The 16,835-nt window shown below is 37.2% G+C and overlaps 1 protein-coding gene across 7 annotated transcripts in view; it reads left to right on the top strand.

Annotated features, from left to right (window-relative positions):
- Nucleotides 1-16,835, top strand: part of STXBP5L (syntaxin binding protein 5L) — a 175,556-nt gene that overhangs the window by 145,017 nt on the left and 13,704 nt on the right. For 5 of the 7 annotated variants that reach the window (XM_042868043.1, XM_042868047.1, XM_042868045.1 and 2 more), the window contains one exon: nucleotides 9,038-9,208. The exons of the other annotated variants lie outside the window; for them this stretch is intronic. In XM_042868043.1, the coding sequence (XP_042723977.1) occupies nucleotides 9,038-9,208 (171 nt within the window). The remainder of the gene's footprint in view (nucleotides 1-9,037; nucleotides 9,209-16,835) is intronic. 7 annotated transcript variants of the gene reach the window in all.

The following is a 16,835-nucleotide window of genomic DNA, read 5'->3' on the forward strand; positions in this document are numbered from 1 at the left end:
GGTGAGCTCAGGATGGGGGTAAGCCTAAGCCTTCTATTTATTCTCTTTTGTTATCGTAGTCTGCTTTGCCTAACTCTCTTGTTTATTTTGTGATTGTAACATTCTAATGTTCTTTGATTATACACCTGTGGAAGCAGCATTCAATGCATAAACTGGCAGTTACTCAGCTGAAGAAGGATTTAAAGAAAAAAAAATAAAAGCTTATTTCTGTTCTGCTTCTTTACTACCTTAGAAGGGCAGAAGATTGCTGTAAAATATTGTAGTCATTAAAGCTGCACTGTAGATAGCTTAGTTTACAACTGGCTGGAAAACTTCATGCATTTGCTTATTTATTTTCATGTAGGGAGCTAAATTTAAATTAGAGTTCCTGGAAAAGGTGATGAATAATGTCTACATTTCATTTATTTCTCGGCCAAATGTCCTAGCTGTGCTAGTAGAGCTCTTAGGGATTATTTATCCACTGCTGGCCTGAGTCTGCACCATAATCTTAATGTTCTGGGGATAACAAGGCTGTCTGGCCTATGCTTGTACTTCAGGTACTCAAGTCACCACTTTCAAATGGTAAGATGGATTGTGCATCCATTCTATCTGCTCTGGCTTGCAGGTTTTTGTAGAGTACTGATATACATCACCTGCTCTCTGCACTGACTGCAGTTAATTGGGAAATACATTATCATCTGGCAGCTTACAGTTCTGCTCCCTTCTTAGGGGTCTGGCTTGTGTAGTGTCCTTGCTTTCACTGTGTGTTGAATTAAAATAGAAAAGGTTAAATCTGTTTTGTGCAGAGGTGCTACCATTGCTGGCAATTGCTCAGGGAGTTGTTTGCAAGAATTTAAAGGAATAATGTGTGATCCTGTGACTGACGGTGTCTTGTTAATCAGAATCAAAGTTGGCATCATAGAATGACTTGGGTTGGAAGGGACCCCAAGGATCATCAAGTTCCAACCCCCCTGCCATAGGCATGGCTATCAACCTCCAGTTCTGATTCTAGGGCAGGTTGCTCAGGGCCTCATCCAACCTGATCTTGAACACCTCCAGGGGACAGAGCATCCACAACCTGTCTGGGCAGCCTGTTCCAGCACCTCACCACCCTCTCTGCAAAGAACTTCCCCCGACATCCAATCTAAACCTTCCCTCCTTAAGCATTCTGAAATCTGAGGCAAACACATACAACTGCTTTTATGTGAAAGTTTTCTAACTTTGCCTCACCAGCCACTTTGATCATCATATAATATTTTTCCTCTTAAGAAGTATTTCTGCTCATTTCCTTAAAAGCCATTAAAATGTCCAGGTGATCACAGGGAGTTAAACACAAACACCAACTGAAAATGTAGGAACTCAGTATCTGCCAATTTTTGTTTAATTTCTATAACAGATGGCCTCACTGTAGGAGATGGTCTCACTGTTTGTGCTATCACCTACACTTTATTAGCCAAAGAAGAAAAGAAAATGCAAATAGAGGCAGCCGTTTTTCTTTCTTCTTTTTAAGCTGTGATCTTCAAAAGATCAATATAATTTCCTATGCTTTTTGCAGACACTTATAAGTAGTAAATGAATTCTTAACATAACTCAAAGATAATGTATCCCATTTTATACTGAAGTGAAAAACTAGACAAAGTACCAACTAAGCTCACATTTTTCAAGGATTTGAGAAATGGCTTCTGATGCAGAGACTCAATAGCTTTAATATAAGCTCAATTCATAAAACACAATTGTAGGAGTCAAGCAGGGGAGATTTGTTTTTAATTCTGTATTCTATTTTATGCGTGTACCAGGCTTGTGGAATCTGATAGATTTTTCTTTTCTCAAGTATTTATGCATATAATGACTGTAATATGACAGTATCCATCATTTGTTGTCTTTGTACTTATTGAAAGTGTTGCTTTCTGGATGCTACTCATTCTATGAAACACTACCCAGATAGCATGAAGAAGACCTCATTTTTATTTTAGGGATGAGCAGTAGGGCTACAGTATTTCTTGCTTTACCCTTTCAAGGTAGTTTACTGCAGGCATTATTGGAGTTTAGTAGACACTGCTTTCTAGTCAGTACTACTTATTCTGCTTCAGACAGCAGGACAAACATCACGCATTCAGTGGCAAAACTTTGTAGCTTTTAATTTGTTTTTGCTTACTGCCTCACTGGATAAACTGGTTGATTTGTAGGGGAGCGTTCTCTAGTAATATCTCTGGAGCTCTAATTTTGTTTGCAGTGTTGAAAGACATTTGTGCAAGCTCAAAATCATAAAAGTTGCTTTCCTCCTTTACCTGATATTTTTAGAAAAAGCAATATAGACATCTAGCTTTAACAATGCTTTGTTTGAATTACTTAGCAGTATACACTGAGAATTATATGTGTTTTTACATGCAAAGGAACTTATGGACTGTCCGGCATATGTTTTTTTCCAGAATTGCAGTGTAGTTTCTGTTTGCTTTTTGGTCTGAAAATACTAGCTAATTTGAAAGATCATCTTAATTCTGCTTATAGTTAGAATCATGCATAAGAATGTTTGTGAAGGACTTCTAGAAGTTGTCTACGCCATCACCCTGCTCAAAGCAGGTCTGTTTAGACAAGCTAGATCAGGGCTGTGTCTAACAGTGTCTTGAATGCCTCCAAGTACAGAGGTTCTGCAAGCTCTTCCAGCATTTGACCACTCATGCAGGGGAAAAAAATTTTCCTAATACGTGACCAGAATTTCCTGTGCTCCATATTGTGTCTTATGACTGTGCATGTCTTAGAGGAGTTTGGCTTCACCTTCTCTGTGTGCTCAGATCGGGTAGTTGCGGACAGACTCTAAGATTTCCTTTGAGTCGTCTACTCTTAAGACTGGGGAAAAAATATATAGATATATATAGTTATAATATATAAATATTAAAAAAATATATAGCTCTATAGTTCTCAGCTTCTCCTCTTATAGCATGCGTGCCAAGTTCCTTACCAGTTTGGTGGACCTCTGCTAAAATCACTCCTTTATGTCAATATATTTCTTGTAGTAGGGAGATCAAAACTTTTTACAGTACTTGAGAAACAGCCTGACAAATGCCAGGTAGAGGGGAAGGACTAAGACTACATCCCTCGAGCTGCTGGCTGTGCTCTCACTGATACAGTCAAGGATGTGGTTTGCCCTTTTTTTGCTGCATGTTTGATCCCTGTTAAGATGAAAAACATAATGAATCGGACTAACAGCTTCTACTTTTACAGAAAAGGTTGAATTTACGGCAGCACCAGTTTCTTCCTAATTTAAATAAGAGAAAGTGTATGGCCAACCACTTTTAAAAGAGAACCTGTGTTAACTGATACATTAGCAGTTTACCTGTTCATATAACTTTAAGGAAAAAAAAAAAGAAATAAGCCAATCAGCAGGTTAACTCTGTCAGCATTACAGCATAATTGGCTTGTGCTTTGTGGTTTGCAGAAAGTGGCTGTGTGCTGACTTTAAATGCTTCCAGATTTAAATATACATATATAATGAACTTTAAAAACTTTAGAGAAAAATTTTCACCACAAATAATTATGAATAACAGATGCATTACTTGTTAATAATGCGGCAAAGTGAAACACAATCTCCTTCAGTTTTCTTCAGAGCTAGTTGTGCAATTATATATAGAACTTCGTGTGTGCAAGTTAAGGCTGAAGTCAACAAAAAGTTCTGAGGATTAAATAACTTTGCAGACATTTTGGTATTTTGAGGTAAAAATTGTATCTGAAGGAGGTCTGTAATGTTTCTTTGCATGGATAAGCAGAACTGAGTTTGTTGATACTCTGTCTTCTGTGGTTTCAGTAATTAGTTAAGAAAGCCAGCTTTGAAGCAGCACTACAAATAAGCACAGTGGTGCTAACTCAGATATTTCAAACATTCTTACCTCTAGTTGAAAAGAAAGATAATTTTTGAAAATCTGGAGGAGACAAGACTATGAAAATCAACAAGACATAACTATTCAGGAGAATCTGGTTAGGAGAGGCTACAACCAAATTTTTTTTTTTTGTAATTCTTACAATGTATTAATTCATTTCGAATGGAAATGCGGAGTTTTGTTTAGAAGGCCTGCAGTTTATTCCTATCATGTTTAAGTTGAAAAAAAGTATTTCCAGCCCTACTTCTTTGAAAACATTTCATTTTCAGAAATGAAATGAAATGAAAGCATTTCATTTTCAGAAACAGATACAGAGAATTGAGTTAAAAATGGATTTTTCTGTCTTGAAAATGCAGGTGCAGTGCTCTTAGTAGAGGATGCTCAGGTGTTGGTATCCTGGGTGGTCACACGGTTCATCCACTCTGCTTGAATGTTTCGATGTTGTCTTCTGTGCAACTCTGGATGAATGTTTTTAGATTGTTTCAGAATAAAATCAGTTTTCCTGTCTGTGTTTTCCTGTGTTGTTGCACAAAACATAACAATAATTTCTGTTATGTCATTGCTTAGTTACACTGAGTGCCATATACTCTTTGAGACAGTAGCGTAATGTCTTGTGATCACTAGAAATTCAGCAGAAGAATCTGAGGAATAGAGTTAGATCCAAGTAGTTCAAAATTTTCACAGTTTTCAAGGATTTTTAGATTTGAATTGCTGGGTTTGGTTACTGAGATAAGTTAATGTGTAGGTGATGTTATGCCAAACGGTAATATATTCTCAGCATTCCTCATTTGGATATTGTTCATTTTGTGTTCTGGTTTCATTGTTCATAACCACAGGCAAAAATATTCATTGTGGAGGAAGCTCTGTGAGTGGCAGATGTAAAATATTGTGAAATGGCTGAAACTGTTATTCTCTGAAAGATAAATCCTCTTCTTGCTGCTTTCTGAAAAAATAGTGAAATCTGGGATCCAAGTGCATGATAGGAGTTCATTACAATGAGAGGGATACCATTCTATTACACAAGCAGTATATAATATGTAATAACAGTATGTAACAACTGATGTAAATTAAGGCATAATGGCAAATAGGCATGTCTGTTGACAGATCATCTACATCAACATATGCTAGGGCTCACCACTCCTCTCCCATCTGGCTGTCAGAGTTCCACCTTCCCTTCTTTCACGTGCTAAGGGTGTATCTCTTTGCTGTATAACAATAAAAGCTGGTAGTCACACATAGTCATTACCTAATATCTCATTTGTTGATAACACAAAACTGCCGAGTAGAAAGAAATGGATTTATCTTCCATTTAACAGCATAGATTGACTCAATGAGGACATGCTCTGGGACTTTCTTACTGTTCAAGTTCTTTCTGCTCTCTATTAAAGCAGCTCTCTCTGCTCCTCTTGCCTGTTCTCTTATTTCTTCCTTTCAACATAGGAAGTTGGAACCTCCCTCAAATCATTAGAAAGGACTGTTTTTCAGATAGCTTTTCTGTGTGAATTCATCCCTTTGTTAGAACTGAGAAGCAATGATCTTTTTTTTTTTTTTAGCATTTTTTGTTTTTGTGAAGTCCAGTGTAACACAACTTTCAAGACAACACGTACAAATATGCATTTCTTCCTTCTTACTGACATTTTTAGTACATTTGGTTTTAACAAATGGATTTCTTTCTATTTATTCAGCTATTCTTTGGTAATTTGTTGGTCCCTTTTCTTTTTTGCAAAGGTTTCCAAGTACATTAAACTAGTTGTATGACAAGTCAGGTTGTGTAGGGTATATGTGTTACAACCTAACATACGTGTTACAACCAAAGTTCACACATTCTCGTATATATGATACATTTCTGGTTTGTGTAATACTCTTCAGAAGAATCAGATTAAATCTGAGGCTGTCCAGCAGATTTGCTCTGTCATGTTACATATTGCATCTCTCAGTAGTTCAAGTTCACAGTAACTAATGCGTTGTTGTGTGGGGTAATATGTAATTAATTCAGTGGTTTGCATGAGCCTTACTTGTTTAAATGAAGGAACAGAATAGTTTTTCCTGAGTGCTGGCTTTTTAGTTCACTGAACACAAACAGGAGAAAAGGAAGAGTGGAATTGCTGTTACACAGCACAGAGACTGCTTCAAGCACAGTGCCCAGGTGTAGCACATTGCTAACTCCAGTACGTAATCTTGGAATCCAGGAGCACTAGATAGTGTAATCCAAATTCCTTTGATCTCATTAGATATGCTCACGTTCAGTGAAATCTCAACTTGGTTCATGTATGGACATGGCAATGCTGCCCGAAGGGATTGGAAGAGATAGCAAATGCAGTTGTGGAAAAGGGTGGAGGAAAGAGGAGAGCTTTGGGGGCACTGCTTTCTTAACAGGCAACTATTCTATGCCTTCTCCAGAATAAGAGAGATCTAAGAGTTGTTGCGCTCATTAAAAGCACAGAGTGATCCTTTTACTGCTTTTTCAGTCTGCGTTTCAATACCTCCAGCATTAACTGGTGCCCAGTTTCAATATGTCTGATAGGAGAAAAGACAGAGTGAGCAGATGACAGAAGCGTAAGTCAGCAAATAAAAAGTTGCAATGTTTTTTTTTTTTCTTACACATCAAGCAAAGCTGGAAAAATGCCAGGTCTTTACAAGCAGCCTCTTTCTGTTCTTTTGGGTGATAGGAAGATGTCTGGCAAAGGTTGTTCTGGTCTCAAAGGTCTAGGAAATCATTGCAGTTTTTTTGGCAAAGGCAACTTCAGTCACTCTTACTAGGTTCCCTATAGGAAATTTCTGTTGTTTTTCTTCTCATTTCTCTTGTTTTTGTTTTTTTTCCCCGACTACGTGGTAAGGAATCTTTTCTCAAATAGTACATAACTTTTATTCACAAATGCTTTATTTCATAAAGTTTTTACCATCATAAGAATGCACAGACAGAATTTTGAGTGATCTTTATCGGCTTGATTCTCCTCGGCTTCTCAACAGATCTGTATTACTTTATTCAATGTCTTGGTTCTTTTACTAAGATTTGCAGAGTTGTATTGCTCCTTGTTATGTATGTATGAAAAATAATATATAATCAGGAAAACAAAACTGTTAAAATACAAAAAAGTGTGCCTCTGATCACTGTCCTCCCTCTTCTGCTCATTGTTGTGGCATTCACTAACATTTCACCAACTTCAGTACTTGAAGCATGCAGCTGATCTGTTCTCTGTACAGAAACTGACTTTTCTTATTCAGAAAGACAACCAAAAAGATTTTGTTTGCCCAGAACCTATTGCTTTTTTTGTTTAACTTTGGCCTGTGAAGGTAAATTGACACAAGCGAGCATACCAAGAAAAACAGCAGAATTTCTCTCAAAATTTGACATAGTGAATAGGGGAACAAATGAATTGTGCCTATTCTGTACAGCATTCAGGAAAAGGAACTCACAAATGTTGTTGATGTTTCTATAGAATATGATTCTTTTTTGCTGTGTTGCGTTCCTCACTGCTTCCTCGGATCCCCCTGGAGATAATTAGATATCATGCTGAAACTCTTTCACACAAACTGAATTTTGAAGAAAGGAAGCAGCTGGATGAGAATGTATCTGTTGCTGAGGTTGAACAGTCAGCCTGTGCCCTTGAACAAAGCCCCAGTCTCAGAGGACTTTCTACTGAAATATATGAATAGCTCCAGTATATTTTGTAAAATTCCCTAACTGAAAGTTGAATGAATTATCCACGTCAATTTGATATGTGCTGCTAGCTCGGTTAATAGCTATGTATTAAGAAACATGATAGGAATCATGGAAGTTGTATCTCCTACAGAGCCCTTTCATTACATATACTCAGTCTCAGAATAGATACTAAATTACTTTCCAAAATGTAATTCTGAACAATTCTTTCCTGTTTTGTTCATCAAGCCCAAAATGCTTTCACATATAAAGGACATGATTTGCACGTTAGAACTTGTACGCAATAGCACACCATATGCTATATTCAGTATAGAATCTGTTTTATTGTCTGAACGTTGAAACAGCTTTTCATTATGAATTATCATGGCATGGGAACAAAGAAATAAATTTATCTTGGTGTATTGAAATTCATCTTTTTCTTGAATGCAGTACAACTGATGAGAATGATGACGTACTGAATATACTAATATACTGAATCTGAAAGAGTGGCTCTGAGATATAAATAATCTGACATTTAAGAGGGAGGCAGAAACTTCAAGCTTGTCCTTACCTGTATTATTGAGCTTTCATTGTTTTGAATGTAAGGTGTGCTTGCATAAATCTGAATTTGTTATGTTCATGACCTGCTATTTAATCAAATTTGTAAGTATCCTTTCATATGCTGAGGAGAAAATTGCTTTCAGTAATTCTTCACCTCATCTTGCTCTACTCAACATGAGTGGAAGAAAAGTATCATATGAGTATGTTGAAGTCCGTTGATCCCATCCAAACTGTTCTACCCTGTGATGTGAGCCCTGCTTAGTGGATTGCTCTGTTTCAAAGACCTGTTATTAGTGATGAAGAACAGATGAACATAGGGAAGCATTTCAAGCATCCATGTTTTGTTTCTTGTCCCCAACAGATGGCAACATGTGCTGATTGATCATGGCCTCCAGCAGGTGTCCAGGGTCTCAGCCTCACATCTTCAGATCTGTAGCAGATAAACACATTGTTCAGTAGTCAGATTCCTTGAGCAGTAAAATAAATCTACATGGGATATAAAGAATAACTTAGCATTATTACAGCTAATTCTGTAATTATCACAAATAGTGGCAGCTAGATACCTGTTTCATTGCAGCTTCCAGTCAGGTGGGCAATTTGTGTAGGTTTGTCTTTCAGTTCTTTATGAGAGCAAAAAGGAAAGACAGTTTTCAAATTTATTTGGTATGTCGTAGGAGACACAACATTGAGGATAGTGTTACCAGCCATATCCAGATAAACTGCCTGTGCTCACAGGTCGTCAAAACTCTGTGGGAGGTGCAGCTATAAGAACGTGTACCAGTTCTATGTCCCTCACTTTATTTCAGAATATACCTTAAAGACGTAGTGACTTGTTCTTACATCTGTGCTCTGGATTGATAAAACAGTCATCCTCAAAAGATTTCATTTAACTCATTCTCAAATACCAGAACTTACATCTCTCCTCCATTCTGAATTTTGGGACCTGACGCTTTACCTAGCACGTTTTGCGTTCGCTTTCCAGATCACGTGAATGGTCACTGTACAAGCCCAACATCCCAGAGCTGCAGTTCAGGAAAACGACTTTCCAGCGCGGACGTCTCAAAAGCAAACCGCCGAGGGCCCGGGAGGCCCCCCTTTAGAAAAGCACAGTCTGCAGCCTGCATGGAGATTTCCCTCCCAGTCACCACAGAAGGTGGGTGGCAGTTGCTGTTGTGCTGGCTATCTGTGAATTTCTTACCAGGTGTGAAAGTAAATTTAGCATGATCCTTGTCCAAGTCACTGCCCAGAACTGCTGCCTTCATCTGACTGTTTAGAATTAGAACAACCCCTGTGTGTTACTGTTGTTACTAACCAGCCTGCTCTTGAGCTCTGTGCTGCCTAGGGATTTGGTACGCTGAACCTCAGTGAGCCTTTGTAGTTGTCCCCTCACCTGTATGGGTCCAGTGCTTTGCTATAAGAAACCAGTCGTTCACAGCAGCCTACATAGAGTTATTGTGAAGTTTCAAACCCTCATTGCTGCTACTTATCAACTCTGAAACTCTGAAACTCTGAAACTGAGTGAGTTCAGGCTTTGCACATATTTATTTATTTATTGATAATAATGACTGTATAAAATTGCACAATTCCTAGCCACTGTTTACTGTAAAATTATAGCCCGTGATCTGATCCATTTATATAACAAAATTCTAGCTTTAATATTTGAAAAAACAGTCTGCAAATCATGAACTGCCTGAGTGCAGAGACTCAGTGGACCGCTTACAGCAATGCATTGTGCTTAAAACTTAAGAGTAAGCTGATTTTACTTTGGTGTCTGTAAAACAGAATGGCATTCTTTATAACTGGAACCAGTACTCCCCAGTTTTGATTATTATTAAAGGAGATAGAATAAGGGATATTAAATCACTTAGTGTGTCTAACTTTAAAAGCAAGTTGTTGCAAATACCTTTGTTGCTCGCTGCAAATTGCTAGAATTTTTTCCATTTTCTTTATGACAACAGAAGTTGAAAAATAGTTTTCTATTTTGCCTTCTTATAACTGTGGGGGATCACAAAACAGAATCTACATGTGCAAGACCCAGTAAAAAACATCCTCATTTAATATAGAGAGTTCCAAGGTTATGTTCTTGACTGAAACAGAGCTGCTGTCCCATAGACTGTCATGATGCCCTCTAGCATCTCCTTGAGTTTGATATAAGGATACCATTTACCTACATTGATCCACAAGACATAGAGTAAAGCATGGTCAGATGGCCTCTGGAAAACAATTGTGTTCACTGACTGTTACCCTCTTCCAGCTGTGTCGTTAGGTCTGTAGCAGAAATTATCTCCCATTGCCAGAGGCTGTCCCACCAAAACAGATACAGGTGAAATATGGAACATTTTGTGCTGTCCTTTTCTACATAAGTACTTTAGCTTAAATATAGAGCTTTTAAATAAAGCTTAAATAGCTTTCTATCTTGGTTTTTCACTGTCCAAATGTCTTTTCACTAAAGCAGACAAGTGCCCACATGATCTATTTTTACTAGATGAATAGTAATGTTTTGCAGAGGAAAAGGGACAAAAACTTGACAATAGTGACATTTTAACAGAAAGTGCTGTTTCTTAAGGGATCATGCAGTCATTGTCTTAGATTGTGAGTAGAACTAGACTGATTTCACATACCTAAACATTATCTCAATGAGCTTCTTGTAATTATAACAAAATTGTACTTTGAAACAATGCTGGAGAATATACTGGGCTCAAATTTTACCTGGTTGGCAAAGGTATTTTAAATCTTCCCGTGCATGGCAGTCACAGACATTGGCATCTGTAGTGTAGACCTGGCCTCTAAGAGGATGTTACAGTATTTTAGAGTCATCAAAGATGAAGCCATAGGCTGGTGAGCCCAAATGTCTAATTACGTTGTAGGCGTCGTATAAAATAAGATGAAGTGCAATCTTTGAGCAATTAGTTATAAGAAGTAATTGAAAATACATAGTAAACCTATACATTTCAGTTTGAACTTGGATTGATTAATGACTGTATGTAGAGCATTGTACTAAAGCAGATTTATAGAGCTCTGAGGTGTTTAAAAATTCCTGTGCTTAAAGGCAGTTTTCATGTTTGTAGTCAGCACTTTTTCCTCCATGTTAGTTATTGATTATCATAGCTCTCATCTATCTTACTTTATGCACTACACAAATATGGTAAGTACCGTTGTCGCATTATAACTCATCATGGAAAATACATCGCTGCCACAAATAATTTCAATTTCTTTGTGTTTTTCTTCATCCTATGTAGTACTGAACTTTTCTGCAATTCTTATATGCAGATATTGCTGCAGTATCAACACTACTAAATAATTTGGCCATGACACCACTGAATTCTTTTCTGCTTCTACTTTTCCTTCTCCCCTACATCTTCCAACAGTAGGGCCACTGGCAGGCAGAAGAGGGAACCTACAATCCCCCAACCTTCCACTAAACCTTTCCCTCCCAGTAACAGCAAGTCACATCCTTTTGAAGTGGTCCATTGGCTGCTGCACCATTCACATTCTGTTTAGTAAGAAAACTGGCATTACTAGAAGTGTGCTAAGCATACTGTTTTATGAAATGCTTTCAACAATTTTGCAATACGCTGATACTTTTGATTGCATGGTGATGCTTTTTACTATCACTGAAGATTCAGTTTCTATTTTTTATCAGTAGTTATAATACCTATCAAGTTTAATATGACAGTATACCTCATTCTAGAAAGTCATCCGACTTCCTTTCGGGGACATAAAGTAAATTAACGTAAGTGACTTTATAAAAAAAAAAAAAATTAATCCTATTTAAACTTATCAGTGGTGTCACTGAAATAGTATTACAGTTCTCAGTGAGATTAGTGAAATGCCTGTGATATAGTTCTTCCTGCTGCAAGAAAGGGCTAAGCAGAATCTTTAGAGTAATTTATATTAGCATGTAACATGATAGACTGTGGTTTGAGTTTTTCCTTGGATGTGTGGTTTGTATGTACAGGCATGCAGACAAGTTACCTTTCAGGAGGTTTACAAACTAAAATAATTTTCTAATGTACATATTCTCTTTAGAAAAAGAATCCATATGTCTGTATGTTCAACTTATGTAAACTTTTTTTTTCCTAAATGCCTGTGCTATCAGTCTTCCAAATTCTAGCTCTGCTGACTATTCTGCCTGGAGTGACTGACATTCAGCTTTCTTTATGAATCTTAGATTCTAGACTTGCTATTTTGGCAGGTGGTTTGCTTTATTCCTGAAGGTTTTTATATTGAATAGTGTGATAGAAAGTGATATGATGCTTGAAGGATTCTTGGGTTAGAAGTTAGGAGGAGGGTGAAGGAGGAAGAAGATGAGAAGTTAAAAGATTTGAGAAATATTATACTGAGAATAAAAATTATCTTCCAGAGGTGGAACTGGCTTTGATCAAAAGCTCTGGTAGGGCTACTTAGCAGTATATGCTGCAATAAACAATTCACAATAAGTTATTTTTCGTATTCTCATTTTGTGACTAAGATGTGTATTTTGTGTCCTCACCACGAAAGTAGTATTTCAAATTAGGATATTATTCTTCAATCTGATTAGAGTTTTGATTAGAGATTTGCAATCTCAGAAGCATTGAGAACTTTTCATATGTAAAAAGAAAAATCCTTTGTATATGGGTAAATTTTTTCTTAAGCTGAGTGCCTGTTTCTGAAGCATTGATGACAATTGGATATTTCTTAACAATTCTTCCAGTTACTGATCTTAAAATCCCTTCTTAATTGATTAGCTAAAAACAAACAAACAAACAAACAAACAAAAAATTTCATGACTAACCGTAAGATATCTGTTAGAAAAATAAATCGCTCTTTTCACTTTAGTTTTCAAAACCTGCTCATTTAAATCTGAGCTTTTGGTACAATTGGAACTATATGTTCAGTGTTTTCGTCAACTGTATTTTCAACCAGCCTTCACACACTATGTTTTTCTGACTTCATTTCTATTAGATGCCTCGGTCTGTTTCAGCTCTGGGCTCCAACTAGCTCCCTTTTTTGACTGCAAATCTGTACCCCTCCGTGGCTTGCCTTCTGTTCAGTTGCACAGATCCATCCCTGATCATCTCAGACCAAGAACTAATACTACATAGTCATTAAAGTGATTAAAACTTCTTTTCCATCTAGAACAGCAGAAGTACTGATTATGAATTACAGTGTAGGTGAGCAGGCCCCAGACATCTGTTCTTGTTCACATAGAAAAAATTAAACTTTTATTTCAATTAATTTTTTGTTGTAATTTTAGATGAAAGAAAACAATGAAGTTAAAGAATAAAAATAAAATTGTTGTGTGAGGAAACTTAGTGTGGTTATCCTTGTATAGCTGACTGAATGTGTGCACATGCTGCCATATAGTCCTATTTGCTTTAATAAAATGAAAATAACTCGTGTTTCAGATTTGGAATTTCTCAGTTACTGTTTTTTTTCAAATGTTTTTCTTTTCAAAGCCAGTTTGCTGTCTCCTAAAGATTCTTGTTAGTTTCCCTCAAGAGCATGTGCTGGCAGACTGTTATTTTTTTTCCCCATCATTACCTGCGTTCATACAGAAACCGGAGCATTCTGTGTATGTCTAAATGTAATGTACCATTCATCTTAGGAATGAAGTAGAGACAGAGTGGAGTTTTTGTTTTGAAGTGTTGTATTTGGAAAACTATTTTCTCCAACCATAAGTGATATAAAACTATCTTTCCATTTAAGTTATTTTTCCCCACTATGCAGTCTTTAATTAGCCAGTTTCATCACCCTCGATGGTGAAGACTATCCACATCTTAGTGCTACAAACTTACCTCCAAACAAGAAAACTTTAGAAGGATTTCACGTGCATTTTAATTCTCTTGGAATGCTAGGAGCAGACTGTGAATTTGCTTTATATTTCTTTAAAATAACTCTGTTTCAGTATTGGATAACTCTTTTGATTATACATAGTTAAAATTTGACATAAAGTACTTGAGATGTCAGTGAGAGCTAGCAGAAACAAACCATTGAAGAATATTTAACTATTATCTCTAATAACCTTATCAAATATTCTGTGGCAAGTACAATACAATTTTCATTGTAATGGATCTAATATACTCTTAGACCTGAAGTATTTCTTTAGTATTTGCATATAAAATGACTAAAATGATTCTGGGAATAAGCTCTTTTGTCTCTTGCCTGATTTTGTCCAATTTGCCTTAGAAATGGATAGTACTTATATACTACGTACTTTACTTTCTTTTACTATTCAAAGGTATTTGAGGATTACCATAAGAAGTTTTGTGTACAGTGTGGCAGAGGTTAGTGGATTTTTTCCTGCTGGAATTTGGCTTAGATTTTAGGCTTTTAGGGTGCTAAATATATTTTTAATTTTGTTGCTGTTTTTCTCTTTAGGTTCAGCAAATTCTACAGTGATTTTCTGTACATGTATGTTGGCCTATTATATTGGTCTGTTTCTATAACAAAGCTTCCGACCTCTTAGGATCTGTCCATGCCTTAATCAATATTTACTTGTGAATACGTGTGAAAACACAGAACTGCTGACATTTGCTCTTGTAAATCTGGTAAGAAGTAGTCAGTCTTGGAAATAAGTGGTTATTTTATATGAAGTCCACAACTTGAGGAAATAAGCTCCACTGATGTATACTGCATCTTTCCCACGTAACTTCTATCAAATTGTTGACAGTTCTCTTGTCACTTATGGTTATACTATTACACTGTCTGCAAAAGTCCTCTGTGCATATCACACTGGATTTTCTGGGTGATTGAGTAAATGGGACCATTTGGTTTTCTTCCCAGGTGGGGAGCAGTGAGAAGAGGGAGATTCTCTGTTTTTATCAATAGCCTCTTATTTTCTTGGGTCTGAAGCCCATGTGTGAATGTGAGCTAACTGATGAGAGCCTAGAAAGCAGTAACTGCAGTCTTAATGGTCATGGTTCCTGGGCTTTGAAGGAAAGAGAGAAACAACCAGGTTGTGTGATCTAGAGAAGTGTTGAATACGCAGCGTAAATTGATTTAGATATGTGACAGGGGAATGCACAGAGAAAAGGAATAAACTATTGTTTGTATCTGATGAGAGAAAGGCAGAGTGTAATGGACATGAATTACAACGACAGGTGCACAGCTTTGCAGGGGCAGTAGGTGATTCATTTTGATCCCAAGGATAGTTAACTGCAGAAATGGATCCTCTGAGGAGGTTAGTGCACCTCTGGCCAGTACTTAGAACAACTCATGCTCTCCACTGCATACTCTTTGTCATTGCTCATGATATTGGAGAGTGGATGACTTCTGGTGAACTTCCTTAACATCCAAATAAATAGATACTTACCTGGTCCACTGGGCGTGATACAGCTGTCATGGAACCATTCTTCATGAAGCCCCTAAGGGCCATGGTTTTTCAAAGCTAAGCTTTCACAGCAGGTTGAAAAGCAATTGACTGGAGATTTTTTTTTTATCGGTGAAGGAATTATGGTGCTTGTTCTGCTTGTGAATCATTTCAATTCTGTTAGCATTTGAAGTTACTTTGTATAACTGTATCTAATAACAATACAAGTAGTATAATAGAAAGTGACTTAGAGATACTCCGGGTGCCATAGACTCCACTAGTTGCTGAGTTTGTCACCAACTTTGTTTAATTCATGTTTGTCCTATTTCAAGTGCAGAGAAGCAGATAAGAAGTTTGCATGCGGGACTTGTTCATTATCCATGAAGTCTGTTCTTTGCTACAGAAAGTTTTATTCAAAAATTATTTTCATTTATGGTGGAGATGATAGTGTGTGTGCTTGCTTTCTACCATAGGTAAAGTAAAAATCCTCTCTTTCCTTGCTTCCTCTTAGAAAGCAAATGTTGGAAGACTTTTAAAGGTGAGCAGTGGGCAAAACTCTCTCTGCCTGTGATGCCGAAACATCAAAAACAGTGACAACAGAATTTGGGAGTAATGGAACAATTCAGCCCACCTAGTGCAAATCATCTCTCCAGGATTCAGTCTGAGAGATGGTTCTTTTGAGACTGGATGTCCTAATTAAATGAATGGGGCATGCCACTTGGCCAGGAGGTCTGCATAAGAACTTCCAAGGACGTGAATAAGAAGTAGGTCGTTAGAGTATGAGGTAGCCTAGTTTCTAGACACTACCAATAGTGTTTAAGTGTAGCTTTCTTTAACAGATTTATATTTTTCACTAGGCCCATTACAAACAAAAAGTTAGACCAGAAGGGACAGAAGCCTTAGGATCACCTTTCTAGCTGAGCGCTGTAACCATTAGACTGAATTAAAGCCCTGCTTCATGCCTAAAAGTGTCTTGTCTTCCAGGGGGATGTGAAGAATGCTCATGATACCTAGTGACCACAGATGCAGAAGGCATGGATGCAGCCATTTCTCTTAGACTCATTTGTTCCTCTAGCTTTTTGCCAAGTACTACAATCACTAGGCTGCAGAAAGTCACTGGGGTTGTCATCTTAATCATCAGATCTAACCTCAAGAGCTTTCAGTGGTGTTTAAATCCTGGTCACAGTGAGCTTTCTGTATGTCTCTGGACAAAGCAGTGAGGAATGGTTATCTGGAAACTGAGCTGCCTCATTAAAGAATGTCTCATGGCCAGGAAAGGTCTAGGAAAAGAGAGCCTTGTCTGCATATAGATGTGAGGCTGTTGCCCACATTCCAAGTCTGCTGGACTAGTTTTTTTCCTGGGAGGACATTTTCTGTGAGGTACTACTAGGGTCTACTTGTTTTCTTATAGGAATCTGCAAATTTTTCTTATTTTTGTAACTACCAAGTGTAAGAAGGTTTTTGTTTTTCTTAGACTCTCTGAATGTCC

Source organism: Lagopus leucura, unplaced genomic scaffold (genome assembly GCF_019238085.1).
Source record: "Lagopus leucura isolate 7727_CA_CO unplaced genomic scaffold, USGS_WTPT01 Super-Scaffold_100001, whole genome shotgun sequence".
Classification (NCBI taxonomy): Eukaryota; Metazoa; Chordata; class Aves; order Galliformes; family Phasianidae; genus Lagopus; species Lagopus leucura.